Source organism: Nipponia nippon, unplaced genomic scaffold (genome assembly GCF_047370975.1).
Source record: "Nipponia nippon isolate SJK-2023a ecotype South Korea unplaced genomic scaffold, ASM4737097v1 scaffold_3, whole genome shotgun sequence".
In the NCBI taxonomy this organism is placed as follows: domain Eukaryota; kingdom Metazoa; phylum Chordata; class Aves; order Pelecaniformes; family Threskiornithidae; genus Nipponia; species Nipponia nippon.
Window position 1 is genome coordinate 125,155,810 of NW_028262347.1, and position 27,107 is coordinate 125,182,916.

A 27,107-nucleotide genomic window follows, 5' to 3' on the forward strand; every position below is an offset into this window, starting at 1 on the left:
TTGTTGCAAACTTTACTGGCACCTTTTGTCCTGTTTTTTTATGACCTCAAATAAACCTCACCCTACAGTCTCCCTTCCTCTGACATTAACTCCCTTATCTCCTCCATGTCTCCTCTTTTAGGAACTTTAGGAATTCTTTTAGGAATTTGCCAAACGCTTGCCCCTCTGCGAACTCTGGTCTAATTCCCTGTCCCCACCCTTACCCCCCACTTTGCAAATGGGTGAAAAAGGCCGTTTCGTCGACGCAGCCAGTCTTTGCCCGTTGCCCTTCACCGTCCCTCCTGCCCCAAAGCACGAGCAGAATAATAGACCTAGATAATTTTAAAAACCACATGCAGCTGTAAGACCTGCATTTTGCTTCCCTATGTGGTGGATTTTGGTCAGCAGCCACCCGCATTTCACAGCCTAAAGGAAGAACCAAGGTGCACGGCTGCTACAGGGGCTCAGCACCGTGGGGGCTCCGACTCCTCCTGCATTACTGCCCGTTATTCTGTGACGGGCTTTTGCAGAAATCCACTTTTCTGACCACCTGTGTGACCTGGGGTAGCCGCCCGGCTCTGAGCCGGGGAGCCGTGGGAGGAGACCCGCCCGCCGCAGCTGGGCTGCATGACCCCGGGCGAGCTGCGCCTCTTTGCCCCGGCCATATAAGCAGGGCGAGGGGGCAGGGGTGCCCCCCGGAGCCCCGCACGGAACAGCCCCGCAGAGCCAGGTAGGTAGGCGCACCGCACGCCCGGGGCTGGAGCCGGGCCCGGGGGCCGAGGCCGCGGGGCCGGGCCTGCTCGGGCCGCGCCTGCTCCGTCCGCTTCCCTCGCCCGCCCGGCGCGGGTTTCCGGGCCCCGGGGGCGGCCGGGCGGCTCCGCCCCGGCGGCGCGGCAGGAACAGCCCCCTCCGTGGCGCCGGGCTTGCTGCGGCTGCCGGCGCCGGGGACGCTCCGGCGGCCTCTCCGCCGCCCTCCCTCCTCCTCCTCCTCCTCCTCCTCCTCCTCCTCGCGGGCAGGTGCGCGGGCGGGCCGGGGAGCCGCGGGGCTCCGGGGCCCGGCGGGGCGGGCTCGGCCTGGGCAGCGCGGCCGCCTCATGGCGGGGAGGGCAGGCGGGGAGATGGCGGCGGGCTGGGGCCGGCGGGAGGCGCCGGCGGGAGGCGCCGCCCGGCCGGGCCTGGGAGCAGGGCCGCTCCCGGGCAGGGGGCCCCTGCGGCCCCCTGAGCAGCTGTGGCGGGGGCGAGCGGCCGCAGCCCCTTCGTGCCTCCGCGCTGAGCTCGTAGTCGGGCTTAGCCGGCCGAGCGGCGGGGGCTCCCTCGCTCCCCGGTGTCCCCGTTCACTGACACCTGCAGGCCCTCTGAGGGGAAGCACCCCTGCTGTGGCCCCAGGCCTCTCCTAGCAGCGCGGGCACCAGGCCCCGGTGTCGGGAGTCATCCCTGCAGGGGAACGCTGATTGTAAAGCTTAACCCGGGCTGGCAGCGAGCTGCCCTAGGCGCTGGTCCTGCCCCGGCCAGCTCGCCAAACCCTTTCCCAGCCCGGGGACGCGGTGCTGCGGCTGCTGTGGGGGCCGAGGCCCTCCTAAAAGCGCGTTGGCTTCCATTGGGATCCTGGCAGCAGCCTGTGGTCAGATCAGATTAGTGTGAAACCGCACTAAAATGATGTGTGTCAAATTGATATTAACATAAAAATGTCCTTTTGCCATTGACACAAAAGCCAAGCTCTGCAACTGTTTGTAAAATAAGTACAATATTGTAACTGCATACGATTTCTAAAGTTAAGTAAATGTAAAGAATGATTTTTTTTTTTTTCCCCCCAACTCCCAAATAAACCTGTTACTGAGTTGTATGGTATTTTTGTGTAACGGACCTCTTATTAAATGGCAAGGTACAGTCTCTACAGCGTTTCACTTAGGAAAGCCTTCCATTTTATAAATGGGGGCATAACATTTAGTTTGGAAATGACTGTCACAGCATAACTTGTGTCCAGTCGTGTCCTCCCCCTGCGCAGAGGACAAGGGTTGTCTTCTGGAGGGGTCTGTTCAGATGACAGGGATCCCTTGTGAACCTGATGAAGGTTTTGGCCTCCAAGCCCTGCCTGTCTCCCTAATGCACAGGGGACCAAAACTGTCGGCGTCGGAGCTCCCCCTCCCTGAACTGCCGCCGTGGCCTTTGGTCTTCCCTCGCTTGCATGGAAATGCAGCTTAAGTGGAGCCACGACAGGGGATCTCCTGTCGTGTTTCGATGCCTGCCTGCCCGGTGATGTGGAAGACCACAGACGCTCTGGCGAGATGAAAGTCTTCTCTAGCAGCTCTGTTGCCCCGCCTGTGCTCGGGCACCCCTTTGGAAAGGTCTCCGCGTGGTCTCCGTGGGAAGAAGCGAGCAGAGCCCACGCACCTTTATGTCTGCCCCTTGTGTTAAGACCTGAAGGGTTAGCGAACGTGGGACAGCCTGGCTCTGGTTTTTAGGCTAGCGCTTGCAACCTCAGAACAGAATCATAGGTACCACAGAATATCTTGTTTTAAACCCAAGTTATTTCTTTGGGTCTTAATTTTGGGTTGGGGCTTCTGCCCTCTTGAACAGGTCCCCCTCCCCTCTCTGAATTGATCCATCATTTAAGTTTCTTAAGGTGTGTTTGACTGCTATGATGCTTGCAAAGCTTATTGCCCCTGGGGCAAAACCCCACCCCTGTAATGCAGGATACTTCTGTCTAAAACATCCAGTTAGGTGAAATTTGCCAAGTTGTTTATTTGTTTTCTTGCGAATGTTTTGTCAGCCTGTAACAGTTTTTCCAAGTGAAAAGTTTTGTTTGCTTTGTTTTCAAACAATGTTACAAATGTGGACAGTTCTACCAAAAGCCTCAAGCTTCAAAGGAAAAAAGATGTAGCCATGTGAGCTTGCAAGGTGGCTTTAGCAATTCCTATCTGCATTCTGATCCATGACAAGTTAATTACACCAATTACACCAGCAACTGAACAGAAGCTCTATAGGAAACTGTTGTAGTTATATTGCAACTTGTGTTACCGTGACTACTTTATCTCTTGATAACTCCGTAATTAACTTGTCACTACTGTTTAATGCTTAACGTATGTAGAGAATCAGTTAATGGCATCACTAAAGGGATAGTAGCCTGAAGGAGAAGCTCATGCCCTTTGGGAAGGTTATCGGGGTTTCCTTGAATGGCTAATTTAAGGACTTGTGCAGAAAAAGTATTAAGTTTGTTACGGGAAGTCTGGATAAGGTGGAAAGGCTGCACCAGGGAAACTATGTTTAAACTGACTTTGGTGACAGGGGAAACTTAGGAGAAACAGTAATGCAGAAAATCCAAAGGGGAACGTGTCAAAGACATGGATGACTGTTTTTGGAGTGTTCTTTTCCCATGCAATTAGGGTTTTGGAGGAGCGAGAACAACTGCTGTTTATGAATTGAACCTGCTCCTGTACAAACCAGTGCATAATATTCCAGTGAGCCCTGTCCTCAACCTCTGGTACAGAGGGTGACATCCTCACTTGTGGTGACTGAAAGGTGGTTGCAGCAGCGATGGTCATTCTGGTGTCGGTGCTGCAAGAGCTTCGTGAGAACAATTTGTAGGTCCTGATTTGTTGGGGTGTTTAACATCAGCCTCCAGACCAGTGAGCCATTCTGCCTGGGGTGCAGCTGACCTAAATTCAACTTCTTTTCTGCAAAGAGCACAGCAAAAAAAGCCTCGCTGCTTGTGGTAGTTGTTAACATCTCTCATTTTATATTTCACAGAACAATATGTTGAATTCCGAATGTGTGAAACTTCTGAATACATCCTGAAGGCATTAGTATGCAGTCTAAGGCTTTTAAAGATTTCCTGCGTTAGAATAATTTCCTGTTTGTAACGCCAGTGAAGTCAGCCAGTGCCTAAGCCGGTCTGTATTGCCCATTCCCAGAAGTTGTCGGGTGAAGCTGAATGCACATCCCACCAATTGCATAACTCGTAAAAGCGAGCGCTTGTTAAATCTATTTGTTTTTATTATGGACATCGATCTGCCAGTCGCAATAATGCATTTATGGACATTTTTCTGCAAGCACAGCGCTGGTGGCAGTTTTTACTGACAAATTGAGTCATACGGACAGTAGTTCAAAATACGCTTACTTTATTGACGGATTGTGCAATTCTCTAGTTTACAGAGTGTTCATAAGATATCTGGACTGGTGAAGAGAATGTAACTAATGGGAAAATGTAGGACAAAGTTTTAATTTCAGGAGGCTTGTAATCTTTTAGGTAGTGACAGGTTTCAGCATGCGTCTTGGCTGGTTTTGTGAACATTTAACTTCTTCATTAATGCTGTGATAAAAAAGCAAAAGGCCTGGTTTGGTGTCCTTACTGCAGACTTCCAGTTCTTGAGTTTCTTCCCTCTGCTGATAGCTGTGAAGGTTGCTGTGCTACAGATCGGTGCTGGCCCGGGCTTCAGTTGTGCTAATTTATCTGAAGGTGTCATGAGCGAAACCTTCCTGATGCAAGAAAAAAAAATCCTGTGTTAAATTTTGTCTCCTATAAGGCTAACGTTATCACCCGGCACAGGTGCGTTCGGGCCAGCACTAACTTAAACATACAGCTGGAGGAACAACCAAACTATAAAACCAGACCAAACCTCTATTGAAGTATTTTCCAGAAATACAAAATGCAATTTTAGAATGGGTGACCTACTTGTGTGGTCCAGACTACTATTTAAAAAAGTCAAATGTATTTGAATGTCAATAAAGCTCGTGTGGCTTTGGAGTTTTATGGAAGTTGAGTAATTGTGAAAGTTTTTCTTTGGAAATACGTTACTGGTTTGATGCTTTTTGCCAATCCTTTTTCAAGTTGTTTCCTTATTTACTATTTTATACCAGCAGAGCAAAAGCACCCTGTCCGGATGTTTGTCAGGGTTATCTGCTATCTGTTTTGATTTATATTGTGCCAAATTAAATGGTATAAATCATCTCGGGTATCTTTTCAAGTCCCTTGTAAAATTTGGACATGCAGCTGAAATTCTCCCCATTGCAACGGAGGTTCTGGAAGTGATTAAAAACACTTATCTCCGAACAAGTCCCCTTTAATCTCAAGGAGGAAGAGGGGAGTTCATTGATGCAAAGATTCTGACTTCCCCTCTGCTTTCCAAGTGAAATAGCAGTAAAAGAGCCCTACTGATAGGGGGGCTATAGTTTTGAGCAGCTTGGCAAAGGGGAATAAAAGAATAATTCTGCCTCTCCCAAAGCAGGAGCTGATGGCATCCAGAGAGGAGGTGGGTGTCCGTTCAGATCGCGCTCCGTGTTCACTGCCCAGCGTGTTAGCTGAGCTGTGGGTCTCGCAATAAGCAGCTGGGGATGCTGGACCTGGGCTCAGGAACTAGCTTTTATTAGCAATCCCACTTCTGACTTGGGAAGGTTGAATCCCACTTTTTGGAGGGGCATGGTGGTATACCAGTAAAAATCACTACATGCTTTACCTTGTTTTTGTAGTACTCAGTAGCTACATGGTGCTGGTGCTGTTTGAAGATGGGATACTGAAGAGGTGGGCTTACCTGATGGGTGCATTTCAGGATTTAATTATTATTCAAATGCCACTTTTTAGTGTGTTATGATCAGATTAATAAAATCTAATGAAATTTCAGTATAGTAGTATATATTAACAGCACAGCCCACTCTGCAAGCAGATTTGCTTTGTTTTCTGAATGATGCCATCTACATGCTCGAAGTGCAAATTTAACTCCCTCCAGGTAACTCGGCATTAGCAGATAGCAAGTATTAGTGCTGTCTTGTAAATGTTGCTGCTGTATAATCATCACTCAATAAAATTTAAATTATCTGACTGCCTTAGATCAGTCAGTACAGTGCAAACAATAACATTATCTTTGGTTGTTTGTACATTCAAGTATGCAGAAGGTCTGTTAATTACTTAAACTTATTAATAAACACCTAAAGTATCCTTAAGGCCCTGATAAAAGATGAAATTCTGTTTCGCGTATAAAAACCACAAGATGGAATGTACAGCATCTAAAAATACATGTGAAATGCACAACCTTGCTTTGGCAGCCGTGGGCTGGCGATGTTGACAGTGCATTTGTAGACTGTCAGCAGTGTCCTGGAGAAACAATTTACACAACTTCATTTTCCCTTCATCTTGCTCCATTGAAATTTAGCGTGATCAGATATCATGGAGTGGGAAGGGTGGGGAGAAAAGGGAGATCCCTTGCACACCAGAAGTACCTCTGGTTGTTTGCTGACTTCAGTCTGTGAAATACCAAGATTTTGGGTTGGTTGATGGAGAAATGAGATTGGCTTTATTCAAACTGGCCAAAGGTGTTTGTTTTTTTTTCCCCCTGGAAATATAAGTGAAATAGTTGGGTTTGTATCCTACTTACAGTGGGTGTGGGTTGTTAACCTCCTTTTAGCTTTGAGGCTTAGGCAGTTGGATGGACGGCTTGTCTGGAAGGACAAGTTGAGTCTATAGCCAGTGTTGGGCTTTCAGAAAGTGCGACTGAGGCCCAAAAAGGCAAAGTGCTTAACCCGAGAGAAGGCTTTTTTAATAAATGTTTGTGGTTTTTCTTTTTAAATAGCACAATAATACTGTTTTGTTTTCACCAGTTACATGAGTCGCATGTTGGTGAATGCACCTTGTTTTATTTTATTGGTGATGCACATGGCCTGGATTTGAATGCTTTTCAGGTATTTTTGTGCAGCTATATTTGATTCCATAGTGAGAGTTTCTAAGAATATGATTAACCCTATGGGTCATCTTATAATGTAATTATTAATGATTGATTCTGTTTATCCTTGAAATCAATATGAGAAGCAAAATGGTTTGGCATATATTTGGGGTTGATTTCTAACATTCAGTAAACATGATCTTGTGACAAGACTAGTATTGGTTTATTACTCAGAACATGTTTGATGAATCTGAAGTGTGTAATTAGTTTTATATAATGATGGTGATATGTGGTGTTTTTTACATGACTTATGTTAATATGGCCAATAGTGTTAACATCTCCTGCCACTAATAGTTAGGGTGGGGATGTATAGTAATTGATCTTCCTGGGAGTGCTGTAATGTAAAAACAATTCAGGCTGTTTGAAGTATATTTTACAAGTGTGCATTGGGCCTTGGGGATGTTATACTGAAAAACCCAATTGTACAGTTACCATGGGAACCCAATTAGAATAGATTGCTCGAGTTTTTTTCAGTCTTTCATCTTGACCAAAAATCTAATGTACTTTAAATGTTTTCATATGGAATTTTATTCATATACTGACTCAATGTAATAGCTGTTTTTAAATTTTAGTACTGAGACCAGAGTGTATTACGTTCTGCCGATCCTGAGGACTTGTCTTTCAAGGAGAACCTTCCTTTAGTGTTTAAAAGTTGATGAACTGAGAAAAATACTTTTTATGACTCTAAGAGTTCTTACCGTGGAGCTGCCCTCACATGTACTTTTTGGGCTGCAGTTCTATGGAAGAAAACGGGAGAGTATCTTAAAACCCAAGGACTTCTGTTCTAGACTGTCAACGAAATATGGCTGAAATTTTTCATGGCCTTTAAGGATCTGTTTTTTGATGTAACCTCTGACTTTTAAGTTTTTGTTCTACGGACATATTCAGAGGTTTGGGATGCTCACAGGATGGGTCTAGGATATATTAGCTTCCTGCACCATCTCATCTCCTGCTGTGCAGGAGCTCTTCTTCGGCACCTGAAGGCATTTGTGTGTCTTCCAGGTGTCTCAGCAGTGTCCCGCTGCCTGGCTGCTTGTCAGTATGGCTTCAGCCTCAGCACAGCTCTTGTGTGGAAAAGTAAGTTCTGGGGAACTTGGGAACATCTTGATGGAAAGGCCAAAGTCCCACAGCTCAGGTATGAGGCAGGAGCTCAGTAGGAGATGGGCTTCATTGGTCCAGTCAGGCAGCTCTGAGCAGGTGAGGATGGGGCCAAATTACTCTTGTTTTTTTATTTTTAACTTCCTCACTTCTGCTTATTAATTGATCTCTTCAGTTTATCCTACTCTCTGCAAATGCAGGAGGAAATTTTTTGTTTTGATGAAGGGACTGATGACAACAAGGTTTCAGTCTTTAAGATGGGTGCAGTGATTCTGGTGTCTCAGTTTCTGGAACATGATCCAGAATGAGGTATCACAATTCAATTTGATCAGTGGCGATTCCTGTGCTGTTCAGAAGAGGTTTTCGGTTCTTACCTTCAAAATCAACCTTAGGGGAACCCTTCAACTAAATGTGAAAAGGAGTTGTTAGTGCGTATATTGGCCTCTTCCAACAAGGCAGTCTTTGCAAGATTGAGATGCGTTTTGGAGCAATGTTTTGGACTTTCCCAGCCCTCTGATGTTTAGCAGTGGTCTTGTATGGTTTTCCCCTATCTTTTTTTACTTAATTTTTGTGGAATGGGGTGCTGAGAGTTTTACCTGCAGATGCTGTTTAAAACAACAACTTGAAATTTAACTTGATTTTGGCATTTCGCATGGTTTCTTTCATAAACAGGGAGAGAAACTGTGTTGCAAATAAATATAAAACAAAAATATTTTAGGGAAAGGGATGTTTCCTGACGAGTTTTGTCCCAGAGCTGTCTGCTGGGCTCCAGGCTCCTTCAGTCGGGATGAATGCTTGTTGTCTGGCTTACCCGGTGTGCTGGAGCGGCCCTTCATCCACCCATGAGCAGCTGCTGTCTTGGAAACACTTTATTTCCCAGTGGGAAGGGAGGGAACAAGTGGATCTCACCAGAATCCAAAGCAGCGTGCGCCATCAGATCAGCTGGTAGGAGATGGGGAGAGGGGCATAAGTAACAGTTAAATGGTAATTATTTAACATTTGGTGCAAGTGAAGCAAAGGTGCATAGGTGCCGGTCCTTCATACAAATGTGTCCGGATTCAAATTGTATTCAGGTTGCAAAAGATGCAGGTACGTCAGAGGAAGGCTTTGGGTTTCCCTTTTCTCGTGGAGGCTGTAGGTGACCCTTCCTTGGGTTGCCTGCCACTGTAGGAGTGGCGTTTTGATGGTGGCTGGTTCTTGCTTTGCCCAGTAGAGCGGGTGGGACGGAGGCACGCTGCTGGCTTGCCTTCCCGGGAGCGCGGGGGGTGCCGGGCTGCCGTCTCGGCAGCTGCGCTCCTCCTTGGCCTCCTGGGGAAGCGTAGCAGCGGCAGAGGAGAGATGCGTGTTCCTGGGGCATTAATACTCCTGAATGTTGCCCTCCTGAGGCCTGCTCTCCAGCTGAGGGGGTGTCACGTCCCGTGCCGCTGCCCCGTTGCACATGGTGCAGCAGTTTGCTGCTCTGGGCAATCTCTGGGTGTATTTTCAGATGAGAGCGTTTGGGCTGATACACTCCAAACATCACACTTAATTTTGGAGAGGAATGGGATGTTGTGAGTTTTATCTGCAGGTGAATAACTCCACATTACACTGTGTTTTCTAGTTAAATTGTGTTCCTGCGTAGTTACCATCTGGAATCAGAAGAGACTTGGTGACTTCTCAGCCCAATGGCCTCGGTCAGCAAATCGGGGAAAGCGGCCATGCGATCCAGCAAAGCCGCAGCGTGCCCTTCCCGGGGTACTGCAGCATCTGCTGGACTGTCGCGTCCCCTTCTAGTTTGTCTGTGTTTTGGGGTGGTAGCATGGGAAAGCAGAAGGGAATATCGATGGTCAGAAGGCTGTAGCACCTCTCTGCAATGTTGGTGTAATTCAGAGCACTTTACACACTGTACTGCTGGGCTTTGGCCCAGGGTTGAAAAGCGCTTCTGGATAAATGTGCTTTTCAAGGCAAATATTCTAGCTTTACCCTTCAGAAACATCTGAAAAAGCTGAGTGTTGCTATGCTCCTTGAAAGTTAAAACTCTGAAGTGACAATAGAAGTAAATAGCAATTTTATTTTTAGCTCTATCACAGATACTTTAAGCAATATAAGTAGATTGCTCATCTGCCTGACTTATTCACATTGAAAATGGAATTAGTGATCTTTGCAATGTCTACCTTGCAAGGCTATGATTGTCAGAATATTTAAAATAGTCATTATTCAGGATCTTAATTTTAAACTCTTAAAATAATTAAGACGTAGTATTAAATATTACTGTTTTCTTGTAAGTAGCTTGGAAGTGGCAGTGAGTTCTGTCACTGCCTTGGACTTCAAGGCTTGATGTGTTTGAGAGGACTTGGAAAGCCTTGGACGCTTGTATCATTTCTCTTAAGAGATTTATCATTTCTTAAGTGGATACAGTTATCCTCTCCCGTGGAGTAGCGAGTTCCCCCACTTAAGTGGAAGAGTTCCCATTGCGGTTGGCTGGGAGTCAGGGCTCTGAGGCTGAGCTTTGTCAGATACTCTCCCTGATTTTCAAAAATGTAACGCCGATAGCACATGTTTGCAAAGATATAGTGATCTTGGCTAAATAGCTCTGAAAAGAAAATAGAGGGGGGAAAACTTAAGTAAATGCCAAGGAAATAGCAATCATCCTTTATTTCAAAGGGGAGAGCAAAGAGGAACCTGTTGTATTTTTTGTTAAGGAGCTATAAATAATGATTAAGACTAGAATTATAATAACTGAAGGTAACATTTCCTAGGTACTTTCTTAGTGTTTTGCAATTGGTACTTTTAAACCCAGAATTTAACTGTCACTTGCTTTCATGACTTAAAATGTGTTATTTATTAAATCACAAAAGGCTGTTTATTTTACTAAGTAGCTCAGAAGTGCATTACTGCCTGTACAAATATTTCTCAAATTAATACTATATCTTTTAAGGCATTCTTATTCAAAAGATCAGAGCTGTGTAGCGCTTGTTACGGAGGAAGTCTTCAATGTGCCATCTGTTGATTTTTTGTTTGACTGGTAAGAAACAGTAGGTGACCTCATGAACATTAAAATTCCTGGTTGCTTGTAAAAAAAAAAAATCAGACTCCCTTTTGAAATTATATATACTGAAACTTAGAGCCCAGTTAAAAAACTGATGCAGAGCTGGTTACAAGGGAAATGAACTATTGACATACACAATTCTTCCTGTGGAATTCAAATTAAATCTCAATCTAACTGAGAATTTTTTTCCTTACAGGTGGAGACTTTTAATCTACCATGGCATCAAGGCTTGTTCCAAAAGTAAGTTTCTAGTAAAATACCCTTGCATTTAGGTGTACATTGAAAGCCCAGCATTACAAAAGAGTTCATGTAACATAGTTTGGTTTTTCCCCAGTGCCTGGCAGTCAGTATTAAGAATCCAGTTGACAAGATTGATGCTGCATTGTAAATCTCTGTAGCTCTGTCATGGTTGGTAACAGGCATCAGTGGACCTTTCCCCGTCACGTATCTATCTTCCACAGAGCATAAACTAACAGGACAACGCTCTATTTTCAGTTATAAGTTAGCTGTTTCCATTTCCTGATAAATACCTCATTTATTGAAAACCAAACAGGCTTAATTTTGAGGCTTGATGCTTCAATGAAATAAGTGTAGGGCAGCAACTTTATAGTAAAATAAGAGAACAACTTGACAATTTACCTCACTGAAAGAAAGGCATCAACACATTTTGAGTCAACCATATTCTTCAAATAATTAAAATGAACTTTAAAGATACGAGTACATTTTTTCTGTGGAATAACTATTTCTGTAACATTAGTAATGCTTCTCTAGGTAAATATTTCTTGTACAATCAAACTTGCATATCTAACTCTTCCTGCTGGCAACTTCTATCACTGTTAAAAATGTCTTAATAGTGGCATCTCTTGTGGTTTTAATCTGCTTTATGTGGCTTAGAAAAGTAGTATTTTGGCATATCCTCTGTCTGCCCCTCTGTAGATTTTCTTTCTCTTTTCCACAAAAGCAAATTTTTTTTTTACAATGGAATGGTTGAGGAAGAAATTCATGACAATAAATTCTTGCTTCACTTTCTCTATTAAGCAATCATCTGTTTAGTTATATTTATGCATCTTCCAGTTGCAAACATCTTTTAGCAGGTACCTGGCATAATGGTAGAGAAATGCTTGATAATCTTCTGCACAACTGGGCATGGTAGGAGGACCCACTGGTTCCCTCTCATTCAAAGCTAGGTGTGATATAGCTGGCAAGCGACAGGAAACTAATAATTTATTATCTAACCTTTTCATTTCTCCCACTCTCACTTCTAGTTGAAAGGTGCAGCATTAGCTGTTAGGGGAGTTTTCCCCTTTTGATATGTGGAAAAGCAGAAGGTTTAAGGTAAAACACGTGAACTCTCGCAGCCCCATCTGCTGTGGGGAGCAGGGGTCTGCTGGGAGCTGTGCAGGCACAGCCCAGACTCCTCTGCTCTCTGCTACTGTTTCCCCCCATTCTGGATGCATATTAAATATGTATGTAACGTAGCTCATGTTTCTTTAGTGATATTTATAGTGTGTGATTAGTTTACAGTTTTACTTTGAGCACAACCGCACATTGGTGTGACACACAATATATGCCTGGCATATGGTTTTTGCAGAAATCAATTATCACCGACGTAACGTGCTGAACAGTTTTTAAGCAGGTTGCTGAAAAATGGTTTCTGAAAGCAGCCAGACGTGGGCGTTTTCCACAATTGCTGTATTTGTCTCCCACTTGATCCCTGATTTTTGCAGCCGTGCTGCGGTGACCAAAGATGTATGTTGGGTTTGTGTGGAAGAGGCTGAAACGTGGCCGTGGTTTTGTGCGTGAGCATCCATCAGGAGCGTCTCTGTATTTAGGAGGTTTTGGGCTTTCTGGTGTTCTTATGACAATGTGGCGATTTTTTTAATGAGAAATTTAATTCCAAATGTAATTCTGTTCCTCTCTGGATTTCTTGTTGTTGTTAAATTTAAACTTAGTAAACAGATTTTTGTACTAACTGTAATGCTTTGCTTTCTGTTAATACAGTGAAATGCTTGTCCGTGCTGTCCTCAATCAAACCAAGATTGATAGTGATAGGAAAATTCAGACTATAATCTTGTATTTTTGTACAAGTCTTTCTGATGCCTGTTTTTGTGTGTATTTTCCTGTAGATGTACTTGTATTTTTAGTGAATTCTTAATACGCAGTTTGCTGCTTCATTTGTTTAAAGCTGTTCTGCTCGCTTCAAAAATTTCAATGAAATTTTTCTCTTGAACCCAATTCAGATTCCTGACTCTCCTTCAGCTTAAAAAGGAGCACTATTAATGGTTTTGTTCATATTGCTTAGATTTATTTTGTTGTTATTCTCTAGCTCCCACTCTTCAGGTATAGCTATTTTGGTATTATAAAGAATGATGGATTATATAGGAAAGTTTCTTTTGAAGCACTCCTGATATTGTGCAATGCACTTGGGGGTCAGCTACACTTGACTGATGCATGATTTATCCGATGTCCCTGCCACTTTCTGAGATAAAGCTGCTATTTTATCAAAAATGCCAGCAAGTGTGATTTAGAATTTATACACCTCCTTTTTCAAATAATTGTTCTGATTACTTTCTGGCATGGCAATAAAATGATAAAGGTAATTGCACACAAATGTGAAATAGCACCAAAATACAATAAAATTAACCTGAATTAGCTTGACTTGTCGATGAGAAGTATTTATGAAATGTATTTTTGCAATAAGGGAGACTGATATTATAGCTGGAAGGTGAGTTATTGCCTTAATGTAATACTGTTTGAAATTTAAAAAAGAGACTGTTACAGTTGAGGGTGATTGTGCCTTTGAAATTAAGTTGAAGTGATTCTTATAATTGGCAGCAATAATGCATTGTGAAGGTAATATCTTTTATTGTGTTATGCCTAGTTGCATTATCTTTTATTTAGCTGGTCCTGACTTCAGCTCGGCAGAGAACGCAAGAAGGAGCAGATCAAGAATTTTGTGGATTTAGGTGATAAAAATGTGAAATGTTACCTAATATTAAAGTCATTCTTCTGCTAGATTTTTTCATTTTTAGCCCATTTTCAGTTCCCCTGAACCTGATATGAGTCTCGTTTGATTAAACTTTCATCTTTTCCTTGTATTAGAGTAGTTGCCGTATATTTACATACACAGCTGAACCCTGTAACAGTAGTGCACTTCGGTCTTGCTATATGTATGTATGCATGCATATACATCAAGTGGTGATTTTGGCAGATAAATTTGGTATTTCTCAGTGCCTCAAAGTGTAACCTCCTCTTACTAAAAAGTATATACGCACTTTTACAGCAAGCACTTCAATGGTCATTAAGGAGTAGGTCTTAAAATGCTGACTGATGTCTTGAGTTTATTTTTTGAAGTGATGAACGCTTCTGGAAAATCCAGACAGCTGTGATGTCTTGTTTGCCTTTGTGTGAGGCTTGTTAAAACTCAAACCAGTAACAACTAGATGCTAACTGACAGGCTGGAGAGGTGGGCCTGTGCGAACCTCATGAAGTTCAACAAAGCCAAGTGCAAGGTCCTACACATGGGTCAGGGCAATCCCAAGCACAAACACAGGCTGGGTGGAGAATGGATTGAGAGCAGCCCTGAGGAGAAGGACTCGGGGGTGTTGGTTGAGGAGAAGCTCAGCATCACCCGGCAATGTGAGCTTGCAACCCGAAAGCCAACCGTACCCTGGGCTGCAGCCAAAGCATCCTGGCCAGCGGGGCGAGGGAGGGGATTCTGCCCCTGTGCTCCGCTCTCATGAGGTCCCACCTGGAGCCCTGCGTCCAGCTCTGGGGCCCCCAGCATAGGAAGGACATGGACCTGTTGGAGCGGGTCCAGAGGAGGCCACGGAGATGATCAGTGGGCTGGAGCACCTCTCCTGTGCAAACAGGCTGAGAGAGTTGGGGTTGTTCAGCCTGGAGAAGAGAAGGCTCTGGGGAGACCTTAGAGCAGCCTTCCAGTGCCTGAAGGGGCCTACAAGAAAGCTGGAGAGGGACTTTACAAGGGCACATGGTGACAGGACAAGGGGTAATGGCTTTAAACTGAAAGAGGGGAGATGTAGATTGGATATAAGGAAGAAATTCTTCCCTATGAGGGTGGCGAGGCACTGGCACAGGCTGCCCAGCGAAGCTGTGGCTGCCCCATCCCTGGCAGTGTTCAAGGCCAGGTTGGATGGGGCTTTGAGCACCCTGGGCTGGTGGTGGGTGTCCCTGCCCATGGCAGGGGGGTGGAACCAGGTGATCTTTAAGGTCCCTCCAACCCAAACCATTCTATGAATCTGTAATTTTGGGGACCCTCTAATTCTTAGAGACCATATTCTTCATCTTTGATTCTTTAGCATAGTGTTTGTTTCTTTAATTGTTTGGTCACAAATTCCTTAATTATGGCTTAGTCTTTTATTATGTGTGATTACATGTTAAAACAGTGAACAACTGAACAAAGTGTAACATAGCTTTGTAGTGCACTGCACAGTGCTTCTAATTGAATCTCCTGGTGTATGATTTCCAGCCTAAAAATACAGGGGCACTTAATCCATTTGTGGGTCATCACTAAGGTAAGAACGACAACGTGCTTCCACATCCCGTGGTAGAGACACCAAGCAATGTGACTTACAGATGAGTGCTGTGGGATTTACGGGTACCTCCTAACAGCAAGGAATGTACACACGTATGACTTCTGTCTTCCCTGTTGGTGGTATAATTTGATTATTACAGAAATACTAACCCTGTCCTGTCTGTTTTTCCCTGGTTTTGGCACTTCATTTCTCGTCCAATTTGGCTCCAATTAATTATATTATCTCTAGGCAGCCCACTGTTTCAAACAAGATATCCTAAAGTAACTGGGTGTCTCTAAGCTGGTCAGACTGTTTCACATCCTTTTTTTTTTTTCCCTGGGTACCGAGATGCATCCTAGGGCTGGCAGACCCAGTCCTGCAGCCTTGATGCTGACCCACCACGACCACTAGTTCGTATAGCTTATTAACACCACACATTTCTGATGGCATTTTACTTGTATGCTGCATGTAAACGTTTGACTTTTTTCAAAATGTTCATCTTGGCTTCACGTGAATGATATAAATTGATGACCAAAATTATTCTACAGTGTATGTGGTTTAAACTGCTGGGTGGCCACAGCAGTGGCTGCTGCATTTGCATAGCACTTAAGCTTCCTATATAAGTAAGGGCTGGGGGAAGGTACAAAATGTGTTTACTCGGTTTTGGAGAGGTATTGGAGGAAATAGTATATCTGAATTCCTGATTAAACGGTTTAAAGTCCACTGAGGTCTTGTGTTTAAGTGTCTGCTGCTGCTAATGTCTCAAATCAAAGCTTGGCGTGTGGGCAATAGATGAAGTAAGAAAATGCACTTCTTGAATGCAGTCTGGAAGGCAATAGTAATAACCTACCTGCCTCTTCTAAAGGAGACAAAAATGTTTTATTACAATTAAAATATCATCCTGTAAGTAAAAGAAGTCTGGGGTAGCCCTGGGAAGTACACTGGGAATTTGCCATTTGACAGACCAGGATTACTCCTGTCTGCCAAAGCAGCCAACTGAAGATGTAGCCAAAGAGCCAGAGGCTACCACTGCTTGGAAATACACTTTTACAGCTTGGCATTTCGGGGTCTTTTGATTGCCATCCAAAGAGGATTAGTAGTATAATACGATGGGACAACAGAAACTTGCTTTTGTTGTCTTTGATTGTTTAATAAAGAATTACGTGTTTGCTCTTGTCGAATACTTTTAAAATGCGGTAGAAAGCAAATGTTGCTCTCTGTACGTGAACGTGGGTCCCTCTGGCCTGTCAGGGGCTTCTGTGGAGTGGACCTTTTGATACGTGAAGATGGGATCTGATTTTTAGTGGCTGCTGTGCCAGTGTATATTTGTGTATGTTCAAAATAGGCAATTTAATTCCGTACCTTCGCAATTTTTATGGGATTAGTTCTTTGGAAGGTGAAGAAATTGGTGTATCACCCCAGACTAACCCTGGGTTTGCTTACAGTCTGATATTTCTTGGCTAGGGCGGGTTTGGAAAGGCAATTGAGAGTAGGTTTTGTTTTCACACCCTCTGAAGTTACAGGTTTGGCTTGACCAGGGTTAGACTTCTGTAGAGAAGCACTGGAGATATTAGAGTACTGGAGAAGATCCAGGCTGCTGTGTTTCATAACGAGAACTGAATGTTTTAATTCTGTTTAAAATACAAAATGGCATGCTAATGCCGGGGTCCCTGGGAAGCCTGCTGCTAGCCCTCCCGTGCTGCGGTATTTCTGCGGGGAGCAGGTAGGAGGGCTTAGAAATAACATTCTTCCCAGGCCGTGGGAGCGCCAGTCTGGTAAGACCGGTGTGGGAAGGCATTGGTAGGGGCAAGGCTGGCAAATTGTTTTCTGGGGAGTCACTCATTTTTTTGAGCGCTGTGGATGGCAGAAGCAGGGCCGTTAGCTGCTGTAGCTCTCCAAGCCGTGGCAGCAGTTGTTTGCCAGCCAGGTGCAGAACTGATTTCTAGCAAAAGGCAACTGGAAGGCTGGGATCGGCTTTACCCCGGGAAACGGCCAGTTTGGCAGCACTTCACGTGGCAGGAGAGAAAATGCGCACATTTAACGAAGCATATTTCAGTGCAGCTTTTGTTTAAAAGCCTTATCTGGATTACAGTCCTGTTCTTCAGCTATGGAGGTGTTTATTACTGTTGCGGCATGGACAAAAATATATGGACCTGATATATGGTGCTTTATTCTGGCAAGCTGAAAGTTTGCTTTGGATGCTATAGGAAGAAGAAATACACGCAGTGTATGCAGTTACTGTGGGATGTGTAGGGGGCAGAAGTGGCTTCTGTCCAGATGGGTGGTGATGAACACTTATTCACAAGAACCTGATGTGGTATATAAAGGACTTGTATTTTAAAACATCAGAGGTGATTTTAAATGTTATTTTGCTTCTTAGCTGATTATATTGACAGAATTAAATCTGATTAGCTACCACAATGGTGGTTTTGTTTCAAGACTTTCTTCTTGAATTTCAGCAACAAGTGCAACACCTTTTTTCTTCCTCAAAATTTAACGTTTACCTTAATTTAAAAACTGGGGGGCACTCAGCTTTCCTTGCACTAACAGGTTTCCATATGTTGGAGGGATGCTATGCATGATGTTCAAGTGTAATGATACAGGAAATTGTGTTATCTTGTTCAGAAATTATTTTTTCTTTAAATAAGGAGTGATGCTGGTAGGATTGCCCAGTGATGTGGGTTGCAGAGGGCAGCAGCAGCCGTCTCGTGTGGTGTTAGGCAAGGAGCAGCCCTGCCCTGGCTGCCAGGACAAATTTCTCCCCAGCTTCAGCAGTCCAGATTAAGATGGCAGACCTGTTTGGAGCAGGGCATCCTTATAGCTTTAGGTTCACTCCATTATGTTTAGTTGGAAATCTTTGGACTCTTAAAAAGAGAAGGAAACAGCTTTTAGAAAAGTTTGTATTTTAGCTTTGAAAGAAATCAGACATTTCATAATAAGCAAAAAGACTAAGAACTAAATGTTTCTTGTTCTGTATAATTTTTATTCCAGTATATTAAACTATTTCTAGGTATGAAACTTCTGTCTACCTCTTCCCTTCTTTCCTCCCCACACTGAAATTATTTGCAGTACATAAATTCTTTTTTTCTCTTGAAACAGGAGCAGCCACTCTTCATTTGGAAGGTGAAAATATAGATGATTAATCAAGATATTAACAGGAGTAGGCTTTTAGACTTGTGTTTTGATCGCATGTTGATTGCATGGATCCTGTGTTTTCACAGTCCTTAAATTTTTCTTTGTTTTAAAACACTGAATGTAAGAAGTGGCTTTCTTATCTCAGACTAGCTGCATAAGGTTAGAAAATTACCCTCCACGCTGAAGTATATGTGCACAGATGCATTACCTTTGCTATTAATATCTTTTCCCATATTCTTAACGTACAATGGATTGTTTCCTTTTAAATAAACATGCATAAACCGGTAAAACAAATACAGGAAGTTTTAAACTATTAAGGAGATGTTGAGAGAACTATGATTCAGTGAAAACCTTGGATGAGTGGACCACTGGCATGCGGAGGCTCACCAGCAGCTGTGCCAAATGGGGGCTGTGGTCAGCCTCGTCGTTCGTCCCTGCAGCCCCAGGCGGGGTGGCAGAAGCTTTCTGCAATTAAAACATTTTGCCAACAGCGTTAGGGATTGTGTTTCTAAATTATAATTTCATGCAGTTGCCTTTACAGTTGTAACAGGAGATGTTAATGACTGGATTTTTCTTCCTTCAGCTGTCTCAGTACGGAACAGCCATAGCGCTGTTTCCAAAATCCCAGTTAAGGGTATGGCTGCGAAGGCAACCAGTAGTGGCCCTAATTGCAGCGCTCGCTGCTGCTGTATTACATAAGGGATACGCTGACCTTTACGCTGCAGAATAGACGGGGTGTTCGTAAACAGGCGACTCTCCTCTGTTCTGCTGACCTTGCTGCTGTGGAGTTGATAACGATGGAGATGGACGTGTCTAACTTCTTATTTCTTATGATGGTCCCTGATTGTTTTTTGCCTTGACAAATACCACTGATGCGATTTGATAAGGATTTTGTTATGAGAAGGATGTAAACTTATTGGATCAGGAAGAATGACTGTAGCAAGATGACTGAAATGAGGTAGCAAATTGCTAAACCAGTCCAGGTACCTATGAAGTATTCCCCTTAAATTTAAATCCAATATTTCAAGCTTTCATTGAATTTTAATTCAAAACTTGAATCGATAACAAGCAGGTTTGAGAACACTGTGATACTCAAAAGAAGGACACTTAAAGAGTTCAGGACTGGTATTTCTTTCCTGTAATTAGGATGAAGAAGCAGCTTCCCTGGCATTTATTGATCATCCGCTCAAACTCAACAAATTCCTGGTATTGCTTTTTGGCAAGTCACTGATATTTTATGGCATCATAGAAACAGGGCAGGTGCTTGAGAATTATAGCTCATATGCTAGCTTCCTAATGCAAATATGTCAGAATAGCGAAGTGGTGAGCCTTTAGGATATATTTATGGAGAATAGGAAGTAAATGAACAAGTTGGTACTTGGTGCACCTTGAGTGGGACGGGCTAGCATCAGTGCTCTCCAAGTGAAACTACCCTCAAACTGTGTTGATCTCTTGGATAAATGGGTCCAGAAATTCAGCTTTTGCAGCTAAGAATCCCTATGATTTGTGCTACTAGCAGGTATGGTGCTATTTGGGATCGTCTCAGACAATAGGTGCTGACAATTATTTTTAATTTTTGAAGCCAGTATGTAGTTATATCCTAGCCCAACATTGGAGCAAGATTGCATGAGAAACCTAGGATGGCATCTGGGTGGGTTCTTTATTTTTAAATAACAGTAACTTTCATGGTGTGGAAGAATTAAGTAGAGAATTTTCCAATGTGCAGCGGTGGCTAGTCTAGAAATGGTAGAAATACGACTGTTTCTGGGTTTGAGAAATGGCAAGTGAAATAGGGAAAAGAACTGTAATGCAATTTCATCCTGTTGGCTGTGTTTACATTATCAGGTAGCTCGGCAATTAGCACTTTCTCTTAATCTGAAAAGGTCAAGAGACGCATTTCTTGGAGGCAGCTGTGACATCTCACCGGTTAATGCACTTGGACTCTCTTGGTTTAAAAAAATAAAATTGCAGAATGTGTGAGGACATGTCAGGTTAGGTTTAGCAGTTGAATATATTCATTTTTGCCTTGATTCTCAGAAATATTCCAGTAAAAAAAAAATCATGAGGACTTCCATTTGAAGTTCAGTCACATGCTATAGCCTAATGGAAATACCCTGTTAAATCAGATGCAGGTGGTGGCAGAGGGGATTATCATTAGTATGTTGATATGGCGTGGTAGGTTTATATTGTTGCTAAAGCAGAGTGAAGGAAATAGAAAAACCAGTAGAGGGAAATCCATCAGAGATAGGGCTCTGGCTCCTTCCTGATGGGAAGGATTCATGTGTTCAATAATAGCGAAGGGAAAACGTGTGAACCCGTGAGATCTTTGGTCTCTTTGACCACAGCCTTCAGACAGAACTTGTTTTAAAACAGTTTCTGATATCCTGAGGGCTGAACGCTTGTGGAGGGTGCAGACACATCCACAGGCAGTCCTGCTGCGTTTTTCCAGCGGAAGTCTGCAGTCTCTAGGGCTTTAACGCTGTACGCACGCACTGCGAGGTCTTTAAGAGGAGAACACAGGAAAAGTTGGAAAGCGATGTTCATGAAGCTGTTTTGCATTCTTTCTCCCCTTCAATTCGGTAACAGGGATTTGGGGCATGGTGCTGAAGCGCGGGAAATGCCGTGAGGTTTGCTTTCTTGGCTTGTCCTCTGGAAAACGCAGCCTTGTGGGAGAACATGAAGCATGGAAACGCTTTGCTGTGGATTTTTTTGAACCTTGTTGATCCTTGAGATTTCTCTGCATTTTTTTATTTATCCGTTCCCCATTATGGATATGAATTGGATTCTAGGACTTCAGACCAAACTACAGTGGAATTTTTGGGGGGTTTAGGAGCAGTAGAACATAGAAAATAATTTTTAATTACTTACTGTAATGTGAAAGACCATTAATGCAAATTTAAATAAATTCATATTTAATCAAATTGGAGGTATGTTTTAGTACTGGAAACCTTGGCTGCAGCGAGGTTAAACTGAGTTGCAGTGGAAAGCATAAGAGGCTAAGATCCTTGTATGCAAGTCATCGAGCTGATGCTGGCTTTTGGGTTCACGGCACCTCGTTTAGGAGATAAAACTCGCTGTTGTTTTGCATCCTTAGCATCCGAACCCTGGGAAAGCGATTTGAGCGGCACATCTCTCTTTCCTAGTGGTGTTCAGAGTCGATGTGTCATTTGGGGGACCTTTTCCCGTCGGAGGAGCCTGGGGCCACTGAGGCACGTGCTGTGGCAAAGTCATGGGAGCACGCCTCGAAAATGAGGCTGCTCTGTACAGGACATTAACTCATAAATCATGCGAATATTCTCACTGATAAATCTTCCACTGTGAAAACCTTTTGATACTTGTCTGTTATTAATGACAAAAAGGACTTAATTCCGTTAGCTAACAGTCTTCCAATTTTCTGTAGAGCGTTCAGCAGTCTAGTGAGATAGAGACTGACACAGACTGCGCCTTCATTTTCATTTCTGTAGCAAGACTCCAGAGGATAGCAGGAGAAGTTTCCTTTCTAAAAGTCCTATTTTTTCTACCTAATAAATTTTGAAATTATGAGAGATTTTGACACAGGTTTGTAGGTATTACAGTGGAAAGGGAGAGTGAAGGTGGAGTTCGTGCAGTACCTGATCAAAATTCCTCAAATGATGCATTTACATAAGCTGGAGAAAAAAGGCAGGAGGCAGTTTATTTGGATTTATTAGTTTTTTGCTTTAAGCTGCACTTCATTTCTAGTTCTCGCAGCTTCAGCAAGGGCAGTGTGGGGAGGATGGTGTTGAGCAAATTGTGCCTGTATGGAAGGATGTGGGCAGGAGCAGGTTTTCAGTGTCCACCACTCTGCAGTAAATGATATCTAAGGGTTTGGTAACTCCAGCTGGCCAAGTTTCAAGGCTGTTTATTTGCATCTGACAACTGATGCAATTAATCGCAATCCTGAATGAAATTTCACTTTATTTTAAAATAGCACTGCCTGCAGGAGCATATCATTACCTCGCTCTTCTCTGGCTCATCTCAGTAGCTGCAGGTAAATAGTGAAAAGGCACATTGGTATCTGGACATGGTACATCTGGGCGGTGACCTTCATCTTTGAGGCTCCCAACCCAATCACATCTGTGTGTGGATATGTCATGCAGTTTCATTCTTTTATAAAAATAAACCTTCTAAATATTGCCGCCCAATGCGTGTGATAAGCAAGACTGAAAATACTAGTTGTACTCACTCAAGGTTTTCATCTATAAAGCTTAGTTCAACTTGGTGTGAACTCATAGGGTTATTTATAGTTTTCTGTTACTCGCGGCATCCTCTGTTTTGTTATAATGAAAAAGCTGTCCTCTTATCGCTAAGTTGTTATATTCATGGAGTACATGGTATGAGGTTCAGTGCATCTCGTTTAGGGCTGTCACACAAATAAAAATGAAGAATGTATACTGGTTTTCCACATAAGTAAACTTATGTTGCTTTTTTACTAAGACTTCTGCAGTGAGGTGCTGCTCCAAAAAAAAGTTCACCCACGTCCTTTCCTTGAGGAGGGAGAAGGAAAGAGGAAAAAGTTGGCTGAAAAGGAGAGTTTCTCTGTAACACCCGCAAACACCTGACTATTTAGCAAAAAGCTGATTTGGATTACAATCGAACTAAAACCACGAGGAACCTGCAGTTCTTCAAGCCCGGCACACTGTGCAGAACTCGAAGCTGAGTAAATGTGTGCTGGTGGCTGGCTGGCTGTGACCGAGGAATTGCATAAATGCTTCCCGAAATCCAGAGGTTTGAGTTTACTTTTGCCCTGGTGGGCAGAACTGTCTACTTTTTTTTCTCCTCTCTTCACCCTGTTTATACTACTTGCACGTGTGACTTCATTACATAGCACTTAATAATGAGATTTTAAAAAATTATCTTATTTGGAAAACAAATAATTATTGTACAGCTGCAAGCAGTGGCCAGCTGTAAGTCGTCATGCATAGATTTTCCCGTCTCCTGCTGCACCTCGACTCTGTCCTTGTGCTCTTCAGTCGGTGTCCCAGCTTCGTAATCACGTCTGTGTTTCCCCTGGTCCTTCACCGGGCTCTCGGCATCGTCCCCCTTGCCGTAGGCAGGCATCATGGGTGGGGGGGGCTTCGGGGCGCTGCGGGGCAGACTATCAACTTGGGTAAACAGTGGGGAAAATAAGTTTGCGCAGTTGTCTGTGGAGGCTGTTGGTTCTGAATATTGCTGTAACAAGCAAATTTTTCAGGTGTGAGGCAAACAGGGAGTTAGCTGTGCCGTCTGAGTGACTGAAAACCAAGAAACCTTGTTGGGCTCTCACTGTAATGGGGATGTTTGTTGATTGAGTTAGCCCTACAGTTTCTTGGGTTTCTTTGTTCTGTTCGCTTTTTTGTCCATTTTCACTGAAATTTAGCTCTTGGAGCAAAGGCTTTTTTGTCCTGGTTGTACAACACCGATGGCGATGTGGTCCCAACCTACGTGACTGCAGCAGACATACTTGTGGTGTTCTGTCCTGTTTCTCTCCTGACGGTTGTACAAACCAAACTGGAAATACAGCTCAAACATCTACTGAGTCAGACTGGATTTATTTTTTAGCCAAGATGAATTTGACAAGTATGTTATTGTTGTCTTGTACAATATTGAGAAATGCTTGGCATTTGTTTCCAACTACATCCTATCAGTAATCGTAAAACCAGACTAGTAACAATGGGAATAAAAAAATGTTTCTTTTACTAAGGAATGATTGATTTTTTTGTATATTTTTTTGCCAGCAGACACATTCTGTTTGTGTTCCAGCAGTTATTTGCATAACACTGCTGCTGTAAGCCAGTGAATATAATTTTGTCACAATAATCCTTTTCAAATCAGTGTCAAAACACATCAGATGTTACTGATAAACCAACCATGAAACTGCTAGTACTTGAGATTTTTACAAAGGTCACTGTTCTGCTAGTTAACATGTTTATTGAGACTTTGGTTTTAGATGCTGACTTCTTAGGATGGATCATTTTAAGTTGGAGTTTTGAAAGTAAAGGCCATAGTGGAGGAAACTTGAAATATGCTGTTTCTTGCCCTTTTTTTTTAAATTACTTTTGAAAACTACTCAATGTCTTGATGAATGTTCCTTGGTGAAAATGCATGCGATTAAAGAGGAGTTTGTTTTTATGAACAGGTGACTTCCAAAGAGGGAGAATCTCAGTGCAAGCAGAAACACGCGGTTCTGCTTAGCCCCGTGGGAAAACTCAAGATATCTGGGTGTGAAACAGGCTTACATGAAATAAAACTTCCAAAAATGAGCGCGCTGCCAAGTGGGTAAGTTCATGTCCTATTGATCCTATGTTTATGTATGTGGTAAAGGAAAGAGATTGCCCAGAGGACCTCAGACACGACTATGCGTACTTGTTTTTACTAGCCATACTGGGAACAGAGTACTCTCTCCTGTGAGAGGCAGCAGCAGCTTCTTTTGTACCTTTAAGGAGTGGCAGCTCTAAAATGCATTTCTTTCTCAGCTGCATCTATAACATTAGCAAAGAAATGTTCTAAAATAAAAGTATTTTTAACGTAGGTTTTGAAAGTCCATCCTGCCCCCTAATTTTGGACACATGTGTAAATCTGTCACTGAGGAGTAAGACTTCCTTGCACGCTTGCAAATTTTGCAGGCCTGTATCTAGAGATATATGTTCCAATAGGCAGAACCAGGATTGAACAGTTGTTTTAATTACTGTATGCTACTTGTGAGAACTTTGGTTTTGCATAGCTGTGATGTCTTGTGGAGTTCAGAACAGATGATATACATGGCGGTGGAGGTGGTGTCTCAGATATAGGCCTGATTGAGCAGGTGTGGGTATATTTTACTGTTGAGTGTAAGTGCTGTTCAATCTGCTAAAGTACATCTGGCCTGTTCAGATCTTTGGTTTGCTTTTTCCTCATTTGTGAGGAAATGCTGACTGACACTTCTAGAAGGAACACCGAATTCTTTCAAAATTAGTAGACGCCAAATTTCTTTGCCAAATTCCTCTGCCAAAATGAGAGTTACCAATACTACTACTTGTTAAGGCTGGTCTCTTCAACTGCTTTTGGTAATAAAATTGCAGCTTTGCCACAGTCCGTTACAGCAGAACTTTTCCTGACAAGACGCAAACAGGTTTGGCTTCCTTCTCCACATTGTCCTTTTCTCCCCTGCTTTTCGCTTCTGAAATTCTCCATTGATTTGTGGGGTTTCCCCTTTTCTGTTTTCCTATTTTATTACCCTTGTAATTTAAGTGTGTGTAAAAGTAATCAGGAATATGAAGTATAATGTGTATTCTGACTGAAATATGGTTTTGCCTCTAATACAAAAACCCTCAGGCCTCTGGGTTTGACAGTTTTGCCAACTCCAGTGATACAGAAACAAGTACTTCAGTTTCTTCAGATGCTGATTTCAGGACTGGATTTCTGATGAGGAGGAACGGAAATAAAGCAGTATTTAGGATAAGGCCGAAGCTTGTCTTTGGTGCAGAGCAGCATCTGCCTGAAGAACAACTCAGGACATGAGGACTCTTCACCCTTGAGAAGGCGAAACGTCAATGAGTGGGTGGAAGAATAGTAGGAAAAAAGGTCTGTGGGGGCTTGAAGGTGACAAATACGAGAAATTGTGTGTTCTTGACAATGCTAGACATAAAGTGAATTGCATGAAAATAAAAGCTGAAGATAAACAATTGCGAAGTTGGGGGTACTAAAAAATACAGGCTCCAAGTGAAGTGGCAGATTATTGGAAGAAAATAATTACAGGCTCTTAATTAGTAGAGGCCAAGAAGGTGGATGGTGGAGTATTGTTATACTGGGTGTGTTTGTGTGGCTCTCCTGGAGAAGTAAGAGCAAAGCTCTGACTTCTGTGTTTTAATGTTGATGTTTCAAATGTTTCACTTGATGGCTTGCCTTCTCTTTTTGAACAAAATTCTTAGGGACACAGTAAATATCTTCAGAGCAAGTGGTGGTGGGGAGGCAGGGTAGAGGAATCGATCCTTCAGGCTCACGGACCTTTTTCCAGGAAATTACTCCTGTGTTTCTAAAAGCTCCGAGTGCTTTGTTACTCACCTCTGCTTTCACAAATCAAAGATGCTGCTACTCAAACTGTGGGTCCCTCCCCTCCTGGGGGAGCCTTGCTGCAAGGCAAGGTCGGTCCCGTTTGTAAGGACAGCTGGTTTACAGGGACTGGCGCTTACTCCAACATGGCCAGGTTGGCTGGTTGAAGAAGGATCTTGTGATCTTGTTCTTCAGGCAGCCTGCCTCCTTTTCCTGATTCTTTAATTTCTATCTGATCTTGGTCTTTCAGTTTTCTCAGTGGTGAGCTCGCTTAATTTGCCGGCCTCACAGAAGTGTTGCGGCTTTAGTGGCATCTTGATAACCCTTAACTTAGCAGATTGCATGATTTATATGCAAAAATTGTCATAGGTGGAATATTACTCAAGAGTGTTTCAGAAGTTAACGGTAAGTAGAATATCCTTCCAATTACTTTAAGAATTTAAATCCAAAAAAGAGGTGGAAGGTGGGACTTGCTTTTGTCTTTACCGATGATAAAGTTCTAAAAATTTTAAAGCCATCTGTAAATGTTTGTGCTGAAGTATAACATTTAATCTCTTCTACTCATTGCTAGTGAATAGTTGTTAAATCTGG

The 27,107-nt window shown here is 43.1% G+C and overlaps 1 protein-coding gene across 6 annotated transcripts in view; it reads left to right on the plus strand.

The window, feature by feature from the left end:
- The first annotated feature begins 512 nt into the window (after positions 1-512).
- Positions 513-27,107, plus strand: part of MGMT (O-6-methylguanine-DNA methyltransferase) — a 170,753-nt gene continuing 144,158 nt past the window's right edge. For 5 of the 6 annotated variants that reach the window (XR_015706491.1, XR_015706492.1, XM_087765738.1 and 2 more), the window contains exons 1-3: positions 874-996; positions 11,015-11,058; positions 24,625-24,764. Coding sequence is in view for 4 of the 6 variants with exons in the window: in XM_087765738.1 (XP_087621864.1) it covers positions 11,035-11,058; positions 24,625-24,764 (164 nt within the window). In the remaining 2 variants the exon portion in view is untranslated. Of the gene's footprint in view, positions 710-873; positions 997-11,014; positions 11,059-24,624; positions 24,765-27,107 lie in introns of those variants that run through there. The other variant, XM_087765740.1, reaches the window with a different exon arrangement.